A 15,341-nucleotide genomic window follows, 5' to 3' on the forward strand; every position below is an offset into this window, starting at 1 on the left:
TTTACTTTCAAAATCCTTTAGAAGGACTGGAATAAGGGGACTAGGTCACAAGCTATAAATCCAGAGTGTCTTCCTGCACTGCTGTCCTCACTGAAAAGGTTAGAGACCAAGCTCTTCAAACAAAGCCCAATGACACATTTTCAGCCTGATGTTGAATTTATTCAAACTACATCAAGCACATCAATAACTATAAAGAAGTCAGCACCCAAATGCATGTGAACAGGGAGCTCATGATTGGGTCTAGTTCTACACATATTTACAACAACATTTTCTTAAGGAAATCAGTGAAAGTAATATTTTAGAGGTTAAAATGAGAAATAAGAGGGTCTGTGCACTGTGCGGGGTTTTTTGTCCTTGTTTGTTTTCTGTCACCACTGGAACCACCACTGGACTGAACACAGCTTTATCTTGCAGCTACCATAAGTCACTACTTCTCAACCTGATGCACGAGGGAAAGGCAAGATCAGGTGGTTCACATGAGGAGTGCAAAAAGACCAAAGTACCACATGAGACAGAATACATATACATGCAAAAGTACAGAGAAAAAAAACATTTAAAATGGTATTCCAGTCATGGTTATAAATGAAAGCCACGGCAGGAGGAGACAGGTGGATTTTTTTTCCCACCCCAGAAGGACAGCAGAAGCTTGGTTTTAAGCCAGGTTAAGAAACACTACAAAAAGAGGATGCTAACAAGTCTTCACTTTCATTATTACACATCTCACATCCAGCTACAAAGAAAGAAAATCCTGCCTTTTTACAGAAAGTTCACAATTCAAGACTACAAAAGGGAAGAGTCCAAGAACAAGCTGTACCTGCGCTGCCATTTGTGAATGAAGCTTCTGAAGCTGAGCATTCAAAGCATCATTCTGCTCTATCAGTTCCTTGTAAGAAAGCACAGGAAAAAAAAGAAGCAGGTTGAGATCTGCAGCTAGTCAATTTCTGCTGGTATTAGCTCCTAGTTGTGATTATGTTAGTAAGAACAGTTTAACATTTACACGTCACATTTCTTGGAGATGCTATTTTTATCCCCACTAAGATCAAGTGGTTTGCAGGGAAGAGTAGCAGCCTGCTCTGTGTCAGGATTCCCTGCCACCACACACCCACTGGTTTCCCTGAAGCCAGCAAGGGCTACATCTCAGGTCCAAGATGAGTCCAAGACGGCCCCAGACCTTCTCACAGCACTCCGTGCAAGTTCTCATTTCATGAGCTGCTAGATGACAGACTGGCACGCGGTCCTCATTCTTTATTCAGTGGGAAAGCTTTGTGAAAACTTGAAATGCTGCTTTGACAGACACAAAGGGGGGGGAAATAAGATTTGTGAGCACTACCTGCACCCGCATTTGCATGGAGTCCTCCTTCGTAGCTCTCTTTTGCTCATTCTCCATCAGCTGCAACATCCTCTGCTCCAGCTGCTGTTTTGACACCATGGTATCAGTAAGTTTACTGTGCAAGCTCTGGATTTCATTGTCTTTGGCCACAAGCTTATTCTGCACATCTGCAGCAGAAACATCAGGATTTAAATTCAGAAGTAAATATTTGAACTCTAGGGGAAATAACTTTTACTGCAAACGGGGAAGCTGATTAGAAGCCTCGTTCCAACAAGCCAAAGTTCTGCTCATCAGCATTTAACTAACTTGTATCACACCACACAATTTCCCCAAGGTGCTGAAGCAGTACTGGCTTCACCTGAGCTTTATGTAAGCCATTTACTCAACAAGGCCTTAAAAAAAACCGCACACACACAAATGGGAACAGCCAGATCACTGCAGTTAGCGTTATTTGGGAATTTTGTTTGATACATGCCTTGTTGTGCTGCTTCGTGTTCTGCTGTTCTTTTTCTGAGGTAAGCCTGGATTTCTTCCCATCTTCTTTCTGCTTCCTGCTGCTGGACCTTTACATTGAAGACAGAGTTGATGAGAAGAAGTCTAACCTTTAATTTATTTTTGAAATATTCAGAGTTCATCTCTTCAGTGCTATTCCCAAAACATATGGCAAGGAAGAAAAGTTGTTCCTTGCTTCCATAAAAGCACATCAGAGAGACAGAGTGCCCTGTAATCCTCCTCCTAGGACAGTTTATCCTATTAATTTGAAAGGCAAATTGTGAACAGAATTTCATCACAGGCTCTTAACAGGATGACTTCTGTAATATGAAAGTGTAGCATTTTTGCCCTGCAAGTTCAGAATTAACACTAGAAGCCAGACTAGCCACGTATCACACAAATCCACATCTTTTAATTAAAAGATGTCTCCGCCGTAGATACAAATTCTTCACCTGCAAGGGCAGGTGAGGCAGATAGAACTTCTGGTAGCCAAGATTTAATTGCAGATACAAAAAGAAGTAATGAGCTCTGAATCAGCATTCTCACCTGAAAACACCATATTTCTCTTCTGGAAAAAAAAAAGCATGAATACAAAGAGACCTTTTCTTCCATAGAAAATGAAAAAGATACATCAAAACATTGGCAGACTGGTTTTTGAAGCCTTTAGAAATACATTTCTTTAAAAATTTAGAAGTTCATTGAAGCCAAAGTACTCAGTTTCAAAAAAATCTAATCTTGCTCAAACTGCACACCCACAGAAAAAGTTCAATGCCACCAATAAAGCTTTGACAAATATATTTACTTGGGAGGGTAAGTTTCACTTCACAGTTTGTAACCACTGAAAATATGTAGTACTGAATAAAAGCGTTAAGTAAGCGCACAGGATGGCTCAGCAATTATCTATTTTCAGGTATTTGTGTAGATAAAACAGATTTAGTGACCAGGAAAACAGCTGAAGTGATTCCCGCATGCCTCGCATCTGGCTCGTCTCAGGTCTTGGCTCAGATAAACCCTCAAGTACAACTCAGCAAGGCAGAGAAAAATCAAAGTCACCTTTAGCTGAGCAACTGCCTGCTCTGCATTCTTCTTCTGGAGCTCTTCCTGCTGCAACTTGCTGCTCTTCTCTCCCAGCTCATTCACCAGCCTGGCATAATCCTGGCGTAGTTTGTTCAGTTCAGCCGACTGCCTAAAAATAAACATTTTTACAGCTATTTTACCCCACACACACACTCTCTCCAGGAAACACAGGCAATAATCACAGCTACTCAAATACCAGCATTAGGTACATATCTGCAGCCGGAGGGCTGGACTGGGTTTTAATCACACTGCTTCATCCTAGAAGGATGAGGGTCGGAAGCGCTGGCTATCAGCGCACACAGCAGCTGCAACCCACTGAGTCAGAAACGAAGGACAGCAAGAAGCCACAAGCAAACATTTTAAAGGAACTGATGCAAGCTGATAGGCATAATTTGGACAGCTTTATGTAAGGAGATTCAGCTTGAGGAAAGGTCTCACACTGAAATTCAAGGTCTGTTCCTCTTCTTGAAGGATTATTGAACTATAACTTACTCGGGACTATTCCTTCTGGACTGCTAACTGCATGCATCTCTTTGGATTACACACCGCCTTGTAGGCTCAAATTATTATTAAATTGTGAAAGTATACGATACACTCTTCCACTTGGGGAAAGATAATGCATTTGAACAGCCCAAAATATGAATTTTGAAAGGGTCCCCTTTCAAAAAAGTAAATAAAATGCATTTTATTTTTATACTGGCCCAAATTAAGCATTTTTCAAGGTAACTTGGTAATCATGACACTTGGTTTCTACCAGAAGGGTACCTCTAAAGCCAGGGTACCGGTACCCTCTCCTAGCACTTGTCACTGCACGACACGGGCAGGGAGCAGAACACGCCACCACCAAGTTACGCTCTGCAGTTCAGGAGGTGTTAAAAGGAACATCCACACAGAAGCAACATCTTGGCATGAACAACACGGCCAGAAAATGAAGTTACAGTGCCATTCCCAAGTCCTGACAGTGTTTTGACGCTCTAGTCCCCAGATATTACAAATCAATTATCTGAGAGCCTGTGAAGTGTGGTTTTTGCTTTCTATAGGCAGGAGCCCCCTGGCAGCAGTTCACCTCTGGCTACACCCCTTACTGGACACTCAGCTTTATCACAACACATTGGTTCTTGCTGAGTCAAACTGTAAGTCGAACTCACAAAGATGGAACCTTGAGATGCATTTTTGTTTCTCCAAACACCAGCTGGATTTATCCAGCTGTCACCCAGTCCTATTGTTAACTGCAGTGTTGATTTTTTTTTCTTACCGTAAGACTGCTTTATAAGTTCAGAGCTGCTGTCCTCCCAGGAGCCCAGCACCAGCTCCTCCCCTAAAGCCACATGGAAAAGGACAGACACCCTACCAAACAGGCTGAACACTTGCGCCATCCTTCCTGTTGGACCTCAGCACCCGCTCTGTCTTCAAACTGATGGGAGACACTGACTAGTTTTGCAAGCCCTGGCTCGATGCAGATACGAACAGGTACCTCCCCAGTCCAAAACAGCTGCGTTTCCTAGTTTAACCACAAATTCAGAGACAGCCAAGAGAATGGAAACAGAAGGAGCAGAAGCCAGAACTCTGCAGGGAAAACTTAAAAACACACAGAGCTCCAAGTAGCTGCTAACATACTTGCTCTCCATTTGATTGGTAGAAGTACTGACAGCATCTCTCAGGATACCATTTTCCTGCTTCAGGTGGCTTATTTCTGCCTCCATCTGCTCACGGAGCTGCTGGAACTGAAGGGAAGAAAGATCAATTCACAGCAGATAACACTACACAGTAGTTTAAGTAAATAACATCAAGTGTCTTTTGGGGGAGAGGGACAGTTTTACTTCCTTTCACAACACACACCCATTCCTCAATTAAACTATGCAAATCAGCCCCTCTTGTTGAATAGAAGCACTTTCCTTTTATGCCAGCGTATCACGACATTTGTCTTAAATGGTAAACAAATATTACTTAGGATGCTGATTACTGGACTGCATAACTTTAGATATTATCAATAACTGGATATCAGTTTCTCTTTTCCGAAGGGAAATAAAATAAAACCACTGTGAATTAACATTAGAAGTCAAAATCTCGAAATAAAGCAGAAGTTTTAAATAACTAAAAGTATGCAGGTTATAGCATGTGAACTGCAAAAGGCTAGTCTTCATCTAATACCCTGAAGTCAAGACTATGAAAGAGATCTTTAGGCAATATGCTTCAAACGCATTTCTCTAGCACAATTTGAGGCAGGGAGAAGCCCCAGTAACCTTCAGCTGCATCAAAATAGATCAAACATGATCAGAAGACAGGGTACAAAGGAAAAAAGAATGGACTTTGCATATCCAGATGACAGCACAGCTGGTCTTAAAACCCAACAGCCTGCTCTGAAAATCCTCAAGCACACATAGCATGTCATACTTTGTTCTTCTACCAGTTGCCAGTTCGCAGATACAGCTGACATCGTTTCCAAGACCTAGTTTCTTCGTGACTGACTCATCAATGAGGATCTCGTACACAAAGAAGTCCAAACAAACGTTTGCATAACCACCGCAGCAGGAGACAGCAGGCCCTTGTAGGGCAGCCACATCCAGTTCAGCACCAACACATGTAAAAAGCTGTCCCTTGGGCATCTGCAGGCTTGGGAGGTTTTTTTAGTGTTTGCTTCGTGGGTTTTTTTTAAAAAAAAGCCACACACATGCAGATGATCCCAACAGAAGCGGGGGCACATGCCCTGCTTAACTGGAAGCTTTGACAATTAAGGTTCAGCTTCTCTGCAGCGCTATGAAGCGGCAGCAGGGGGAGCAAAACCAGAACACCAATTCCTCTGCACACCCTTCCTCCAGCTTTGACTGCTGCAGACGTGTTCGTAGAAGTCACACCTTGGTGCCCAGACCTCCTTCACCCTCTCCAGAAAGCGAGGAGACCCTCTCGCTATGCAGTTTCTTGTGTAGGTGCACGTCAAACCGCTCTGGAGAATGTGGTTCTGCTCCAAATCCGCAGAGATGGCACTCTGAGTGCCAAGATGCAACAGAAGAAACAGTATTGAGGCTGGAAGTTCACATGCTAGGCTTGATGCTGTGACATCTATGTAGGAAAAAATACTAGAGTGTCACATCTGAGCTCCTGTCAGCTGGCATAGAAGGGAACGTTTTTATTAGAAAGTTACATCAAATTTTTTCATCCAGTGAAAAACTCTGGTGAGGTTACTCCGTTAGAACGCAACTTCAGGAGAGGGTAACAAGGGTCTCAAACCAAAAAGAATCACAGAATCACAGAATTTCTAGGTTGGAAGAGACCTCAAGATCATCAAGTCCAACCTCTGACCTAACACTAACAGTCCCCACTAAACCATATCCCTAAGCTCTCTACAATGCGACTGCATGCCCTGCAAATAGTTTCAGCAAAGCACTTTCCCAATCAATGATATTTCTTGTATATTAACTTGTCTAATCACTCTATGCTATGATTTAAAAGTGTGATTTATCAGCTGCTAAATGATCATGGGGATTAGTCTCTCTCTGAAGTTGAGTATTTCAATGAGATTTCACACTTAATTGCTTAACATTTCAGCAAAATACCACAAAGCAGAAAGAACTGGACCAGAGACAAGCTGACTAGCACCGGCCTTTCACAGACTACGATACAGTCACCTACAAAAAGACCTTGTCTTTCTTTTAAGCCATGAAACTGCCATGAATTTTCCTACCCTCACGCGGACAGGTCACACTACCAGCTAGCAGCACACTGCACTCAGGGCTCTGGGTAACAAGTGAAGCCAGTTTCTGTGGAAGCAAACAGACACCGCATCCTTTGCTACAGCAAAGGTCTCTCAACACTGATCCGCTTGGGCATGAACTTGGAGTCAAACAGTTCAGGTAAAGCTTTACCTTCATCTTCATCTGCTGGGATTCTTGGTAGCTGACATGGATTTTACTCTGAAACGTGCCGTGCTCCTTTTCCAGCGTGTTGATGCGTTCTCTCATTTTTGCTGTAAGCAAGCCGTTCCTCTCCTTTTCTGCAACCAGCTCCTTGGGTGGGAAATCAAAGGAAAGGGGTAAGAAGTCACCTACTGCTCCCTTCTAGAGCCCAACAGACATGATGTTTTATGTTTAGAAATGTATAAAGTGCACATCAAACCACAGTCAGCATCATTTACTCTGAAATTACAGCATTACCCCTGACCAAGCTTTCAGTACCTTCATGAGGAGTTCAGATCAGCATAATTTCACATTAAAAGAGCTTTGCCAATTTAAACAATCTTCTGTTGTCTGATACCTAGTGAGTCTGGCCAGTTTATACACGCAGAGTCCTAACAATTAAAGCCACGGAGCAGACCTTGGATTTTCCTCCCAAGCACAGCAAAATAGAACAAGCCAGATAAACCGCGGTGAAACTACAAAGCACTTCAGAGCACGGTTGCTTTGTAGCAGGTTGAAAGGCAACGTTGGAAACTGTTTTGCCAGAGGAGATGGGCTATTAGTGCCCAGCAACAGCCAAACAGAAGTCCTGAATCCCACCAGCGTGACGCCACGTTACAGCTTTCAAAATGAAAATGCACATTTCTGTTTGGATTAATCATTTAATAGCCAGGAATTCAACCTGGACACCTGAGAAGCCCACAGAGCTGCTGCTCTGCAATCTAAGAGCACTTGCTGTAGTAAGCAAAAACACTAAGTGCAGCGTTCAGCAAGCCCCAGTCACTGACTGGGGTATTTGCAGCACCTCAGCTTCAGGTGCCTCCAGCTGCACAGCTCCATGCAGCGCCAGAGGTTTCTCCAGAGGAGATTCAAAGTGCCTGCATTTGGAGTCAGCCTCTCTTCTCACAGCACACGGAGCCTTGACGCATCCTTCAAGTGCTTTAAATGGTTAGCCTGAATACCTTCCATCTCTTCAGAGTAATTACAGCTTTTTATACATTTTAATTTAAATAAAAGCTTTTTTTTTTTTGAGCCAACTAACTAGCTTCAGGAAGCTCTTTCTCCCAGACTGAAATAAGTGAGATGAGTTCCCAAGCCCGTGTTCGCAGAGACATTTAGGAACTTAAGTCACGCCAAAAGTTTCGAGTCGCTTCTGAAAATACACCTTAAACATCTTGACACAAAGCCTTCCCAAATGTACGTATCGTTGTATTTGCATCCACTAAGATGCAACAAGAGGAAGGGCATCCGGGCATTTTCTAGCTTCCTTCTCCACCAATTTCCACCATCCACCTCCAGTCCTCAGAAATCCATGCACCCTGCCAAGGCAGGGCCTGAGATGCTGGCAAGATGAGCTGCCACCTAGCTTGGGTTTTGCCAAATAGCGCAGAAGTCAGGCACCTCTTGCTCTCGTTCATCCTCTCCAGTTATCGTTTGTATCAACGCCCCTCAGGGACACCCCTGTACCTTCCCCTCAAAGTCCCTCCATAGCTTTTGAGTGCCTTCAGAGGAACGCTTTGATTAGAAAGTAAGAGCCGTGTCGCTTGAGCTGAGCTTTGTCCCTCGTTTACCCTCACGATGCAGCACTGCAGCAGCTTGGCTTTTACCTGCTTCCTCCCAGCTTCCAGGAATGCTCATTTATTTCTCCTTCTCCCTTTCCTCCCACAGCCCAAATTGCAAAATCTAACAACGTTCCCTGCCTGTCTGCAGGTCCTGCCTTGCCTTCACAAGCACCACTTTGCAGATTTCTCCCCCCCCCCCGCCTTCCTTCATCAGCTTCTCCCACACCCAGGCTCCTTCTCACACTCCCTCTGCTCCTCAGCCAGCCAGCTTTCCCTGCTTCGTTTCTGTCCCACAACCTTCCTGGTTCCAGTGCCAGCCTACTTCTGAGTTACCCAAAACATAAGAATCTTTCCCCCAACGAGTCTGATTTACTACAGCATCTGCACAGCTCATTGTACACTAACTACTTCCCTTTGAAGTCTTCCTAATAAAAATAAAGTTTCATCAACTGGTCTGGACAGTGGTGCATCTGTATGTCTAAAATTATCAGAGCTGCAACTCTGCTAAGCAGAACCTAAACTTTCTGCGGCTTCCTTCCTGAAGAAACTGATGATTTTTGTGCCTAGAAGTACACTAGCATGCAAACACTGGAATACGTACCGAATTAAAAACTGCAACGCAAAGAGGTGGTTTATATCTGTGTCCACAAAACTGTGTTACACTCACGAAGGAAGTGTTTGCTTTTAGTAATCTTTTGAGAAGAAAAATAATCTCATCTTAGGAATCTCACTAAGTGAACTATCTGGGTAAACTACTGGAAGACAACCCTGCACAAATATATTAACAGCATCATAAAAACAAACAGCCTTGGTAAGTTTACCCAATATGAGAGATTTTACCTTTTAATTTAGACTAAGCAAGCCAGCATCTGCCTGCTGCTCATTCTGCAAGCCCCTGCTACTATCCCACCGCTCTGCACGCACGAACCTCTTCACATTTACCTGGGTGAGCTGCTTGCACTGTTCCTTCGCGACGGCTGCCTCCTCCTTCACCGCAGCGAGCATTTTCTCTTTGTCTTGCAGCTGATGTATCGCAGCAGCCGACTCTGCCTTGCTAGCCTGCAGCAGAAGCACACACAAATGGTCATACATGCCAGGGGTACCTGCACAGCGCACCAGCAGGCAGCAGAACAAGCCTGAGAGGAAGAAACACCCTCTCCTGCCCCCAAACACTTCATCCGCGCGGCATACATGGCACGGGCACCCAACCCTGCTGCTAATGGATCCCGCAGCACCGATTTCATTAGACCAGGAAATGCGTTTTCCAACGCACTGAAACCAATTAAGAGGATAAGTGGGCTCTTAAGGTGCTTCCGCGTTGGAAGACAGCCGCTTTGGTGGCACTGGGGAAAACAAAGAACAGCCATTAGGAGAAATAAAGGAAAACAACACCGAGATGCTGAATCATTCAATAATTGAGCTTGGAAAGGACTTCTAAGATCACCCAGTCCAACCCAGGCTCAAAGCAGGTATAATCCGACTGGATTAGGACTACAAACGATCTCCTGAAGCCTCACTACAAAGGGAAGAGGGAATGTTGATCTGCTCCCTCCTTCCTCTTAGACGGAGAGCCTCCAGTTGACGTGATCACATCTCTGCTGGGGAGAACCGCAGACGAGTTTAGAGATGCTGCAGGAAACCGAAGCAGGGGAACGATCCCTGCAGCCCTGCCATTTGTTCTCTGCTCTGAAAATGAACTGATTGCCATGGGGGGGGGGGCGCAAACCCAAGTGTTTAGGCTCAGACTCCACTCAAAGTCTGGTCATGGAAGAAGCAGAGAGGAGCCTCAGTTCCACAAACCCACCCTGAATTTACTTGGAAGCTGTCCTTTCATGGCACTGTTTCTGCTGCGTACTTGTGGTGGAAGGGAAAGGTTAAACAAATACTGAGCAAATTATTTTATCCAAGCTTAGTTCATGAACGAGTGTTTTCCTCAGTACACAGGGAAAACTCTGAACTTAGCCTTCTTTCCATGAAGTCTGAGGGGTCAGGCAATAACCTAGATGGGAGGTACCTGAAACCCTGCAAAAGGCTTCTGCGCTGGATACATACACAAAACACACTGACAGTGCCTTGCATGAGCTACAGGGGAAAATATGAATATTTCCACCTACAGAAATTAATGTTTCCTGGTTTTATACAACACAAGGAACCCATTTGGCCCATAAAGGTTTAGCTTTAACACCAAACCTTTCTTTAAAGGAAACAAGAAGAGCAAGCAAGCTGTCTGCTGTTCCAGATAGAACAGGTGATTCCACTACAAGCAGATTTTCAGACAAGCAATGAAACAGGGGCCTACTGCGAAGTAGTACTGGGCCTACTTCCACCCCTGAAGGTTTCCAGGACCCAGCTGGACAAACCCCTGGACAACTTGGTAAGAATACAGCATTGATCTTGTTTTGAACAGGAGGCTGGACTGACTACACGGCCTCCCAACATCCCTTCCAACCTGAGTTGTGTGATATGCTACTGCATTGCCTTAATTGAACTGACACATCCAGGTCTGCCTTTCTTTCCTGATACCACATCTGCAGAAGAACAGAAGCACAAGACCAAGTGTGACAAACGGGACGTTACAAGCACAAAGTACAGGAACGTGTTGTGGAAGAGAGGAGTAGATATATGCAAGCTATTGGTGGTCACTGTTCTCTTCTGTCTTGATACAAAGATCATGAAAGGCAAAAAATAAAGAACCACCAAGCACTGCAACAGGTTGCCCAGAAGTTGTTCAATCCCAGTCCTTGAGGGTTTAAGGCTAGACCGGATAAAGCCCTGAGCAGCCCAGGCTGACCGTGGGGATGGCCCTGCTTTGAGCAGAAGGCTGGAATGCAGACCTAGTGTGGCCCCTTCCAATCTGAAGCATCCTAAGATCCTAGACAGATATCCAGAGCAGTCAGAGTGCTAGAATATAAAAGCTTACAAGAAGTCCTGCAAAACACAGAATTGGCTGGTAGAATGCACAGCCACACATTGTTTTTTTTCTTTAATTTCTACTATAGCTTATCCTGTTTATGCACTTGTGAAAGATTTGTGAAGTCACCAGATAGCCTTCTGCAATGCCAACACACTAGAGTGAGCAGCAACAGCAGCCCTATGCTATCTACCTCACGTTTCATGGCTGTGCCCACCCTCTAGGAGCAGTTAGAAGCCACCAGCCTGGCTAGGCAGACCCTGGGATGGCAGCACGCGGCTATCCGACAACTGCTTTCCACGTGCAAAGCAAGCTCAGACCAACTGGAAAAAAAGTCCTCCAAAGACAAGGCAGAAGTCACAATGAAAACATCAGTACAGCTAATTTCAAAGTATTTCCCCAATTTCTGAGCATTTAACAGCTTTCTCTCCCCCATGCCCATGGACATTCACCTTTTGTAGGACATCATGAATTGCACCGGACTTTTCCTTCAACACCTCTACTACACAACGGGCCTCGTCTTCAGTGAAGATCATGTTCTTCATGGCCATTACAAAGTCTTTAAATTTTACTTCAGCATTTTCTGCAACACAGAAGGGAGGATATATTTACTTTGGACTCCGTACAGAATTATTTATTTTGCCTTGAAACAGCATGTGATGGGGTATCATTACGCATTATATTTAATTTCAGTCTGAAATGCCAAGAAGCAAGAGGTCACGAGCATTCAGCAAAAACATCTCCAATTTAACTCTGATAACAATCTGCCAGCTGACAGTTTTGGGAAAAGAATCCCACCGCTTTGTTTGTACAGTTGGTAACATTTATAGCGTCACTACCAAGAAGACAAAGCATAACACAGATTTTTTGGGGGAAAAAAATAGCACGAATGTGAGAACTTGTAGAGTTCTTCCCAGTGTATTATGACAGTAATTCAAACTGAGCTCCCAGTTTAGAGGGCAGCCTGGCTCCACAGGCAATATGCAGATGACAGCGTAATGAATGTAAGAAGCGGCACATTTCTGATTACAGTGCATGGAAACCAGGAAAATATTCCATCAGTCTAAGATTGGAAATGAACTTCTGCAGCAGCAGACAAATCAGTAAGATCCATAGATCACAAAGACACAAACAAGCAAGCGTATTTCAGATCAATTTTGCTCTTACAGAAAGAAAATCATTTTTCATGAACAAGCAGGATGCACACAAGTCATTAGGTGGCCCCCTAACTTAAGGAAATGGAAGCACAAGACTGAGGCACCCAGTATCTGTCCAATATTCACCACTGCATTAAAATCTGTCAAGGGATCAGCGGGGAAAAAAAAGCAGCAGAAAAAGCCTTCAAATAGTGCTTGGTTCAGAAAACATCCCACAGAGCACGGAGAAGGGTCCGGCTTTCTCACCACAGGTACTGCTAAATGTGCCACCGACACCAAGCCACAAGGCAAACCCAAACCTCTCCGGAGATTAAAACATGAATGAAAAAATGTGAAACAAAATGCTGGTGGTACCTAGCCCCTAAGAGAAATTATTGAGCATAAACTATTGAACAATAGCCCGGGGAGGTGGGGGGAAGCCCTGAGGAATTCTAGCACATCCTTTCCTAGTCGTAAATCCAACTTAGCCTTGGCCACAGACTCCAGATCACGTCGTTGCTGCCCTGACATCAATGACACTGTTGCCAGGAATATGCCAAAACCCTGAGAGCAGAGCCTGGTTTGCTGGGAGCCTGCCTGGCTTGGACCAGGCTGAGCCCCGCGCTCCCTGAACACGGCAGGAGCCTTGCCCTTGCACCCAAGAAGCTTACAGTGAGAATAGGGGAAGATTTCTATATCGGGAGGGCAAATCCCAGCTGACACAGACGAATTAGAAGCTCACGTAGAAGGTTACAGCTGGCGAAGGAAATGAGAAGGGACGGGTGCACACGAGAGGCTCTGATGCCCCACAGCAATTAACACACAGCCGTTGAGCTGGAAGCACAAGAGGAGCCCCGGGCAAGTGGGAATCCAACAGAGGTACCACAGAGAGCTGCCAGGAAGTTTTCCAGTGTGCATTTTAGAATGTAAGTCTAAAAACAGAGAGTGCAGTGAATCACCAGGCAGACAGTGTGAAGAGCCAGTCCTCCAAACAGGCCTGAACTGGGGAATCGCTGCTCAGCCACCTGCCTCTTTCTGCCTGCCTACAAATTGAAGGATCTCACCCCTTAACTCGGGAGGCCTGGCATCCTTTGAGCAGGTCAGTGAGCTATTTTGAGGTCTCAGGTTAGGACCCGGCGCTCAGGGGTCACATCGGGCCTCCTTAGGAGAGCAGGAAGGAAGCTTCCCTCTCCTAATTGCAACGGCATTAAAAGGAAAATTCAGCATGTTGGTGGACACCACCAGATTCAAACTCCATGGGCAATTTCCATCAGGTAACCCTGTGCTGCACACATTTGCTAGCTGGCTGGCTCAAGGCAGCTTTAGAACAGCACTAGAGCACGCAGGCTGCACTCCCAGGCACAAGCAGACTCCAACAGCCCGTGCTTGGGATTCCGGCACTGTTACCGATACCTAACCTAGCCACTGTACAGCTAGGGAACAGGAAACAAAATGCTGGCAAACACTAAGCCCCTAAGAGAAATCATTGAACGTAAATTAGAGGGGAATTGTCCAGGGAGATGGGGGGAAAGCACTGAGAAATCCTAGCACACCCTCTCATGCATCTGTGTGGTCTGCGATCACCAGTTTGCTCACTGTTAGGACACAAAAGCCTACAGTCAGCACTAAAAGGATTCAGATGAAGCAAAGCCCTTTCAGCAGTGCCAAAAACAGGGCATAAGTGAGCACAGACAAGAGCAGTGTCCTGCAGCCACAAATGTTCTCCTCAAATCCTTTCTTCCTAGCAAGTAAGAAAAGATTCCCCTCCCCGCACAGCATACTCTCACTGTTCACAGTTTGATGCCCAAAGCAGACAGCGTTATCATTTTCTTACCTTTATCAGTTTCATTCTTCATTTTCTTGCCACTGCTCTTCTGGATCCCCTCATTCATGTTTTGTTTCACTACTTCAACCACTTCTCTCTTCTCTAAAGTGCCAGCATCAGAATTATCCATCAAAGGAATATATGTGGTTGCTTGAATAAGAGGTTCATCCACCAAAACTGTAACCAAGAGTCCACAGGGTGGGTTAAAGCTTTTTAATAATTAACTCCAATATACAGAAAAGGTGCATAACACGTTAGTGAGATGGATTACAGCATCTCTAATCCCAATAGTTAGCTATATTAATAACCTTCAAAGCTTAACTCATTAAAGGTCTTCAGGTAAATTCATTAAATAAAGGTCTCTAATGCCTAAGAATTTAATAGCTCCAATTAAATTTATATTTTCAAAGCTGCCTTTTAGCATTTTAAGAAGTAGCAGAGAAGAACCTTTACGTGTTGATTTCAATTTCACTTTTTCATTGAAGTTGCATACAGCATCGGTGGGACTGGTTTACTGCGGGCTGCGTATAAAAATGCATGCAGCATCCCTGAAACACGAGTACAGTAAGCCTTTTGTTCCCGTTCTGTTAAAAGCTAGTGCCTTACTGCCAGCGTTTTCACCCAGATTACACCACCAGCAACCTAAACCACTTGGGCAGAACATGTGGTAGGGGCAGCAACCAAGCTTATTTCACATGCAGACTCGGCTGCACTTAATGAAGACCTCTCATCTGTCAGAGCAGGCTTCAGGCACCATTAATATTCCGAGAGACACGCAGAGGTGCTGACCGACCTCAGTCTCCGTTCACACAGCACTGAATCAACGTGGTGAGAAACAGCCTCTGCCCAAGGAACTGCTCGGTCTGCGCTGCTGAGGTAAAAGCAGGGGAGGGGAGAGGAAGAGCGACAGAGCAGGGATGACAGAAGGAGCCAGTGGCAGAGGTGGATCTGGGGGTTGGCCCAGTGCACGCTGCCTGAAGCATGTGAGATTTTGCACAGAGCCACGACGCAGCAGGGAAGCTCCCTGACCCACCCAGCCCAGCTGAAGGCTGATGGAGAACAGATGCCATGCAGTGGGCCGGAGAGCGGAGGGAAGTGGGTGGGATACGAGATTT

At 45.0% G+C, this 15,341-nt stretch overlaps 1 protein-coding gene across 10 annotated transcripts in view; it reads right to left on the reverse strand.

Annotated features, from left to right (window-relative positions):
- Nucleotides 1-15,341, reverse strand: part of KTN1 (kinectin 1) — a 73,812-nt gene that overhangs the window by 34,922 nt on the left and 23,549 nt on the right. For all 10 annotated transcript variants that reach the window (XM_035327326.1, XM_035327322.1, XM_035327330.1 and 7 more), the window contains 9 exons: nucleotides 14,236-14,403; nucleotides 11,718-11,848; nucleotides 9,297-9,413; nucleotides 6,763-6,903; nucleotides 4,517-4,623; nucleotides 2,876-3,008; nucleotides 1,806-1,893; nucleotides 1,331-1,497; nucleotides 815-883 (listed from right to left, as the gene is read on the reverse strand). In XM_035327326.1, coding sequence (XP_035183217.1) covers nucleotides 815-883; nucleotides 1,331-1,497; nucleotides 1,806-1,893; nucleotides 2,876-3,008; nucleotides 4,517-4,623; nucleotides 6,763-6,903; nucleotides 9,297-9,413; nucleotides 11,718-11,848; nucleotides 14,236-14,403 — 1,121 coding nt within the window. The remainder of the gene's footprint in view (nucleotides 1-814; nucleotides 884-1,330; nucleotides 1,498-1,805; nucleotides 1,894-2,875; nucleotides 3,009-4,516; nucleotides 4,624-6,762; nucleotides 6,904-9,296; nucleotides 9,414-11,717; nucleotides 11,849-14,235; nucleotides 14,404-15,341) is intronic.

Source organism: Oxyura jamaicensis, chromosome 5 (genome assembly GCF_011077185.1).
Source record: "Oxyura jamaicensis isolate SHBP4307 breed ruddy duck chromosome 5, BPBGC_Ojam_1.0, whole genome shotgun sequence".
Classification (NCBI taxonomy): domain Eukaryota; kingdom Metazoa; phylum Chordata; class Aves; order Anseriformes; family Anatidae; genus Oxyura; species Oxyura jamaicensis.